Source organism: Lipotes vexillifer, unplaced genomic scaffold, assembly GCF_000442215.2.
Source record: "Lipotes vexillifer unplaced genomic scaffold, Lipotes_vexillifer_v1.1 scaffold469, whole genome shotgun sequence".
Taxonomy (NCBI): Eukaryota; Metazoa; Chordata; class Mammalia; order Artiodactyla; family Lipotidae; genus Lipotes; species Lipotes vexillifer.
Window position 1 is genome coordinate 4,131,438 of NW_006788006.1, and position 8,740 is coordinate 4,140,177.

General features: G+C 46.9%; 1 protein-coding gene across 1 annotated transcript in view; it reads right to left on the reverse strand.

Annotated features, from left to right (window-relative positions):
- Positions 1–8,740, reverse strand: part of PBX4 (PBX homeobox 4) — a 38,572-nt gene that overhangs the window by 18,287 nt on the left and 11,545 nt on the right. Inside the window, 1 exon segment of the mRNA XM_007461115.1 lies at positions 7,644–7,717. Within this exon segment, the coding sequence (XP_007461177.1) occupies positions 7,644–7,717 (74 nt within the window).

Consider the following 8,740-nt stretch of genomic DNA (forward strand, 5'->3'; position numbering starts at 1 on the left):
CCCCCACGGCAGCTGCCCGTGCTCCTTGGCCCGAGAGCAAGGCTGGTGGGGCTGGGACTTCTCGCTCCTCAGAGACAAAGTGAACCCAGGACTGACCAAAGTGAGGCACAGATGCATACTTGAGGCCAGCACAGGGGACAGTCATGGCTTGGAGAAGACGGAGTAGGTCCCTCGGTGTGAACTTCCCAGGACGCTTGGCAGCTCTTCAACGGGCTGCCCATCTGCAATCCAAGATCCAAAGGTCTTTACGCAAGTTGGCATTAAAGCGAATTTGGAGGCAAAGCCTGACCCACACCAGTGTGTGCGACCGTTCCTGCTCTGAGGCTAAGTCACTGAACGCAAGGCTCTGCCTCAGTTCTTGTCAACATCACATATGTAAAACCTAAACAATTCTGAGTTCTGTAATGCACCCAGTCCCAAGGGTTTCAGGAAAGGGACTGGGCCAGTATTCGGTCCTCCCAGCTAAATTCAAAGCTCTCTAAAAAGGGTTTATTTGTTCTCCTCAGGACAGCTCCTCCAGATACCAAGAAGGATGGCTGTTTCAAGGGAAGGATTCGGGAGGGGGGTGTACTCCTAGGGTATCCTTGGCCTTCGGAGAATGCGGCAGGCAGGACCACCCAGACACCACACAGAGGAGAGCACAGGTGGAGGGCCTGCGTATCGACCCTGGAAGATGCACCCGTGTCCTTCCCACAGGCTGGAGGAGGCATCGGAAGGCAATTCCTGGAACTCGTGGGGTAGTGCTTCCAGGAACATTCGACAACACGGTTTACGTGGAGGACGGCTTTCTTTTCAGGATGATACGAATGATATGCCTTGGGTTCTAAGTCAGGCCCCAGACACTCAGTCTTCCTGAATCCCGTAAGCTGTACAGGATAAAGGATTTCACTTAATAGGTATCAGTCACCAGAAACAGTTCTTCACTCAACAAAAATATAAGGTGTGTACACTGTGTGTCAGGTACCAGGGCAGTCCTAGGACACGGCTCGTCCTAGACCCTGCACTCACCGTTGGAGACAGATTGCAGAGGCCAGGAGCCATCATGGGTGCAGTGAGAGCAGCAGATGCACAGGCAGTGCCCGGGGCCTGTGAGTGCAGAGTTCCCTCCCTGAGCCAGAAAAGGGTGTGGAGGGGCAGCACGCAGCCTGGCTGTGGGTTACTGGGGTGCAACTCTCTCTCCGGAGCTTCACTCTGCTCATCTGTAAAACAGGAGTGAAGTAACTGTCTGTCCCGGGCCACTGGAAGTTTGGAGTAATGATGCCAGGACTCGCGGAGCTCTCTGGCTGTGGCCCACACTCCATCAATACCTACTGGGCTTTTAAACACTCTGTGCAGGTTTAGTGTTTACCCTAAAGGTCTGTCGCAGACATTAGCTAGAGGGAAATGTGAGAAACGTGGGTTAAATCAAGAAGCCAACGTGCCATCTCCCAGTGTGGGCACCCCAGGAGGCTCAGCCTGCAGGACCGCTCATCGGGCAGAGGCCCATGGGAAGCCGGTGCAGGATCATGACCCTGAATAGTTTTCTTTGGTCCAAGACTTGGTCATTCCTGGTCATGGGGTTGGGGGAAGCTGAGGCAGCACTGAGATCTCATTCACTTTCCTCGTGGTCCATCCTGGAGACTGTAAGGCTTGCGGCCCATGTGCTGGAAACACAGTGCTTCCATGACTGCACTTCCTACTGATATGAAAAGACACCTGGCCACACTGAACTGGACATTTAGGCAGCTCTCGGCAACTGTGATGGCTAGTGCTTTTCAAGGCTGAGTGGTGCTGCCCCATCCCCGTGCTGCCATGCAGCCAAATGTACCAGGCACCCTGATGTTTGAGCCAATCAGTGGAAAGGAAGCATGATTTTCTGAAGAAATGCCCAGATCTGATGCATGGCCTATGCTCTGAGCCCTACAGCCGCCTTGGGATTCAGCCTGGGTGGAGTCAGAAGCCCTGAGTATGGCCCTTGCCACCTGGGAGGATGGGACAGGGCAGCGGCGTGGGCTAAAACAGACACCTCAGCCTGTTCTGATGGCAGTAGGTCTCAAGCCTTTCATTTTCTCCTGAAACTGCTGAGTTTGAAGCTGACTGACAGCTGTGTTCACATATGGACATACAGAATCAGATGAAGCAAAAGGAGAAGTGCCCAGACAGTGCACACCCACAGCTCTCAAGAAGCAGTTTCCTCATCAGTCCCAGCATCATCTCACTAATGGGGAAAAGGTCCTCAAGAACTACAGCTTCCGGAGACAACAGCTGATTAAACTACTTTGAAAAACTGCTTTTCATTACTACTAAATTCCTTACTTTGCATAGCTAAGTTGTCGATAAAAACCTCAAGGGCCCACACACCCAAGGAGCTCTGATGACAGAGCCAACTGCTGAGGGCAGTGGGGACCCCCCACCCCTGGCAAAGGGCTGTTTTTTTCCCCCCTGGGGGCAGGTGGGAGCTGGCAGGGGAACAGCACACCTCAGAGAGAGGCACCAACACTGGAAGATTTTTATGACGGTGATCAACATCATACAATTCAATGGTCCTGAGGAGCATGTGACTGTAGCCAATGTCTCCAGGGGATGGACACACATGGCGTGTCCCCCGTGGTTAGTTTCTTCCAGCTCACAGGACTCGCGGGTTGTGCTCGTTCAGTTGTAGGAATGCTGCTTATCTGGTTCACACAGGGCACTGAGGGAGTGCTGCGAGAGTTTAAGGGCAAACTTGTTTAAACCCCCAAAAAGCCCAACCTTGTTTACTAGAAGTCATAATATCTGCTCCCCATAATTTAAATAAGGAACAGACAAGATGGGCCATTAGACATTCAAACACCTGTGAGAAGCACCTGAGCAGGAGCTTAGTGTGGGACCTACAGGGCAAGGGGCCGTCCGCAGAGGGTGACCTGGCTCTGGGTGTTGGAGCCTAAGGGAAGCGAGGAGGGCAGCCAGTGGGAGCTGGTGGGTGACCCGGGTCAGGGGCTGAGGTGGTGAAAAGGGATGCACGTGAGTGGGGGAGGGAACGACTGATTAAATAAGTAAAAGTACTGAGGATGATGGGAGCAGGGTTTTTGTCAGAGAAAGGAGTTACCAATCTAGAGAGAGAGAAAAATAGAATGAACTCTGTGGTGCTGAACCAGAATTAAAGACACTGAAATGAGGGAATTCCCTGGCAGTACAGTGATTAGGACTCGGCCCTTCCACTGCCGGCACCCGGGTTCGATCACTGGTCGGGGAACTAAGATCCCACAAGCTGCCCGATGCAGCCAAAACAAAGAAACAAAAAAAAGATACTGAAATGAGCTCATGGTTTTCAATATATGCAGATACAGTAAAAATAGACATGAATAAGTGTGTGTACACATATATATGCATCACCCGCAAATACTCCTGAGCTCTGTGCCCTGAGAGTGACCAGAGCAGTACCACCTCGATAGTAACAAGCATACCCAGGACCAAGAACTACTCTAAGTGGAGCCAGGGCTCCTGGAGAAATGGCTGATTCCGGCCCGGCAGGAGAGGGGAGAATACGAGCCTGGAACATGTCATGGCAGCAAGGAAGGGAATGCTCAAAGGCTGATGGAAACATGTCAGAAGGACACGAGCCAGCTTCAAGGGTCTCACACTAGCCAACTCTGGGACAATTTGAGTGTCAAAATGAGTGATAATAGTAACTGTGATAAAATAAGACTCCATGAATTCCATGAATCTATACTGACACAAAATACGAAAATGAATAAAAGGGAAATTGAATGAGGGATAGTCTCAGAGTACCTCCTACAGAATACTTATTACAAAGGGAAAAGGAGCAACTTTAAAAAGGAGAAGTCTGTCAGACACTATCTCACTTGAGTGATCAAAGTTCAAGTCATCAATAGGGGACAGAGCAAATGTGGGCACCACTGAGCACCCTCTGCGTGAGAAGAGGCATTGCTTCATTTTGAGGATGTGTAGCAGAAATCTAATCATGAGGAAACACAAGATAAACCCCGATGGAGGGACTTGCCTGTGATCTTCCAGATGGTCAAGGTCATGAAAGTCAAGGAAAGACAGGGGCTTGTCACAGATGAAACAAGACCGAAGAGATGTGATAACTAAACGCAACAAGATTTTGACCTTTTTGTCCTTTTCTATAAAGGACATTATTGGGACAACTGGCAGAGCCTGAATGAGATCTGTAGATTCTGGTGGGTGGGGTATCAGTGTTCTCTTCCTGACCATGACAGTTGTCCTGTGGGTAAAAAGGAGACTGTTCCTGTTTGTTGGAAACTCACTCAAGTGTGCAGGGGTCATGGGGCATCGTGGCAGCAACTTACTCTCTAATAGTTCGGGGAGAAAATGTATTTGCGTGTTCTTGGAACATTTATGTGAATCTGTGATTGTTTCAAAATAAAAAGTTAAACACACACAAACAAACCTATGAGAACAAACATAGATCACTCAAACTACAGTGGCTTTGTAAACCAAATGGGATATAAGCTTTTGGGTTACAGAGTGTATAGAGGGTAAAAGAATTAGAACAGAAATATACCACATGCTGGCCCTTATGAAAAAGGAAAGTGGTGGGAAAGATAACAGATAAAATGTTGACTTCGACCTGAGTTAAGGAGTGACACCATGAAGATCCACAATGAGATATTCCTTTGAAATAATATGATTCCCAAAATCTGCTGTCATCAAACAAAGAGTCTTTCAAATATAAACAAGTGTAAAAGGATATCATGTCCACTACAATGGGATACCACTTCACACCCACTAGGATGGCTATTATAAAAACAAAACAAAACAAATGCAGAAAATAAGAAGTGTTGAAGAAGATGTGGAGAAATTGGAACCCTTGTGCACTGCTGGTGAGAATGTAAAATGGTGCAGCTGCTGTGGAAAACAGTCTGGCAGTTCTTAAATATACAGTTACCATGTGATCCAGCAATTCCACTCCTGTGTATATACCCCAAATAACTGAAAGCAAGGTCTCAAACAGATATTTGCACAGATATTAAAATCATTATTCACAATAGCCAAAAGGTGGAAACAACCAAATGTCCCACAATGAATGGATAAACAAAATGTGGTCCATCTATATGATGGAATATTATTCAGCCATAAAAAAGAAGCAAATTCTGACACATGCTACAACATGGGTGAACCTTGAAAACATTATATTAAGTGAAATAAGCCAGTCACAAATGGACAAATATTGTATAATTCCACTTATATGAGGTACTTAGAGCAGTCAAATTCATAAAGACAGAAAGTAGGATGGTGGTTACCAGAGGCCAGGGGAGTGGGGAATGGGGAGTTAGTGTTTAATGGGGAGTTAGTGTTCAGTTTAGGAAGATGAAAAAGTTCTGGAGATGGATGGTGGTGACAGTTGCACAATGATGTAAATGTACTTAATGCCATTGAACTGTACACTTAAAAATGGTAAAGTGGTAAATTTTATGTTATGTATGTTTTATCACAATAAAAAATGTTCCAACTGTGTGTGTGGGGAAATATCACGTCCTTACAGCATTTGGGTGAAACAAATGTAGGTTTAAAATTGAATTTCTCTTTCAGTCATCAGATAACTACTGGAGGCTGGCACCACACCCATAGCCTTATATGTAAGAACTCACACAGTCTTCAATAACCGTGAGCTAAGTGTTGTCACTGTCCCCAAGTCACAGAGAAGGACTGGGGACAGAGAAAGTTTCAGTCACATGCCAGGGTCATGGAGCCAGAGGTAAAGCGGAATTCAGACCCTTTCACTGCTCTCTGCCACCATCCATGTCAAGTACACGTCAATCTTGCACCAAAACCGTGTTCAGAAAGAAACATACTTTTGTACCACATACGTGCTTTCCACAAGCCCCAGCATAACTCAAGTGCTATGCTCCAAAGTGACACACAACATTCAAATAATTGATCTCAAGAGACCAACTCACTCTGGACTTCCCTGGTGGAGCAGTGGTTAAGAATACGCCTGTCAATGCAGGGAACACGGGTTTGAGCCCTGGTCTGGGAAGATCCCACATGCCGCAGGGCAAGTAAGCCCGTGAGCCACAACTACTGAGCCTGCACTCTAGAGCCCGTGAGCCACAACTACTGAGCCCACGTGCCACAACTACTGAAGGCCTCGCGCCTAGAGCCCGTGCTCCGCAACAAGAGAAGCCACCGCAATGAGAAGCCCGCACACCGCAATGAAGAGTAGCCCCGGCTCGCTGCAACTACAGAAAGCCCGCCACAGCAACAAAGACCCAATGCAGCCAAAAACAAAAAGAGAGACACCAACTCACTCTAAGAAATCAAGTGACAACCTTTCTCTGATGATTTTGGTTTAAATGACGTCTTCACCATATTTGTGGCTTCTCTTGTAAACCATCTTCAAATTGCTATTAACCTTGACCAAGTGATCAAGGTCAGCAGTCCTATCAGTGATAGGACTTACTGACAGCACATACCTCCGACACGATGCACTGAGAAGGACACAACGTTGCTTCTGTGCGATTCCTGCCACAGATGCACAACCTCAGTCTAATTATGAAGAAACAACGGACGAACCACACTGAGGGACTCTATAAAATAACTGAGCAGGTCTCAGCAAAAGTATGAAAGCCACGGATGATGAGGAACAATGGAGGAAACTTCATAGATTGGTGGTGACTAAGGAGACACGATGACTAAATGCAGTGTGGGATCCTGGACCAGAAAAAGGGCATTTAGGACACAACCTGGGGAAATTCAAATAGGACCTGTTGCTCAGTTACAGAGCATTGTACCAACATCAATTTCCTGGTTTAATCACTGCACTATGGTTCTGAAGGTGTTGCCATTAGAAGAGGGTATACTCTCTGTACTAATTTTCCTTCTTTTTAAAAAATTAATGAATTAATTGAATAATTTTTGGCCGCATTGGGTCTTTGTTGCTGCACACAGGCTTTCTCTAGTTGTGGCGAGTGGGGGCTACTCTTCATTACGGTGCACGGGCTTCTCATTGCAGTGGCTTCTCTTGTTGTGGAGCACGGGCTCTAGGTGCGAGGGCTTCAGTAGTTGTGGCTCGTGGGCTTTAGAGAGCAAGCTCAGTAGTTGTGGTGCACGGGCTTAGTTGCTCTGCGGCATGTGGGATCTTCCCAGACCAAGGATCGAACCCGTGTCCCCTGCATTGGCAGGCGGATTCTTATCCACTGCACCACCAGGGAAGTCCTCTCTGTACTAGTTTTTCAACTTTTCTGCAAGTCTAAATTAATTCAAAATGAAAAGATTTTCCTTTTTTTTTTTTTTTAACAAAAGAATTTGCAGTGGCAGAAGCTTCCATGGGGATTACTTTGGATGCTTAAAACAAACAAAACAAAATTATGATTCTACTTTCCTAATTCTGTCATCTCAGATCCTTTTGTAAAACAACTGAATGCCACAATGCCTCTGAGGTCTTGCACCTAGAATGCAGCTGCTTATTACTCACTGGCAACAGTATTTCTCTAGTTACAAACTGCAAAATAAATGGGTGTGATACACCAGAAAGCAGGGCTCTGACAAAGCAGAAATGTACCAACTGAACCATCGTGCCAGAGAGGGATGTGACGAGCAAGATGGCCCACGACGCACGTTAGGCCTGAGCCAGGACCAGAGGTGCGAGGGTGTTGTGGTTCTAGTGCCACACAAGAAGTGTCTTCTCAGTGGCCTACCTGCCTTTTCCTTGATCTCACAGAGCACACTGAAGAGAGCAGGCTTCATCTGATGACAATTCAGAGCATGCTTTCTGAAAGAGAGGTGACAGAGGAGCAGGTGAGAAAGAGAAGAGTCATTCTGTGCATGAGAGTAATGATCCTCCTTACTGAGTTTGCCAGGTCTGTTGAAAAACCCTCTTATGAAAGGACAGAACCATAGCATTTCAAATGATCGAGCTTCAAAACTGTCCACACAGCTAAGAACTAGGTCAACAGGTTTTCCTTCTTCTAATCCACCATTGCTTATTCCACTCATGAAACGTTCAAAGTTTTCTACTGTGGTTATATTGTAGTTGTGTACTTCAAAAAGAACATCAGGATTAATGTTCCTCAAAGTATGTTCTGCTGCTTGAACTTTACTTAATCCTGCTTGATGAGGTTGGAAGAAAAGTCTATTCATATTGGCCAGTTCCACCTTCTCATAGTCAAAGAGTAGCAACTTACCAATGCCACATCTTGTCAGCATTTCAGCAGTCACACTGCCAACTCCACCAACACCTACTATTGCTACAGCAAAGGTACGGATTTTCTCATAGTAGCTTACAATTCCCATTCGTTTCAATGCCATCAGGTGGCATCTCCGCCGCTCCTGCGGGCCTCTCAGCCCAAACTGCATTTTAAAAAGATCACTGTTGGGCTTCCCTGGTGGCGCAGTGGTTGAGAGTCCACCTGCCGATGCAGGGGACAGGGGTTCGTGCCCTGGTCCGGGAAGATCCCACATGCCGCAAAGCGGCTGGACCCATGAGCCATGGCCGCTGAGCCTGAGCATCCGGAGCCTGTGCTCTGCAATGGGAGAGGCCACAACAGTGAGAGGCCCGCATAAAAAAAAAAAAAAAAAAAAAAAGATCACTGTGGCTACTCTCTGGAGACTGGGCTCGAAGGCAAATATGGAACCAAGGATACCAATCTGGAGGCTATTACAGCTGCAATAGTCCAGAAATGCTGTTGGCTTAGTTTAGAGATATGGTAGTAGACATAAAAAGTAGATAGATCTTTGGTTTGGGGAACAGAATCAACAGGACCTCCTGATAAACTGGTGTAGGGTTTTAGGGAAA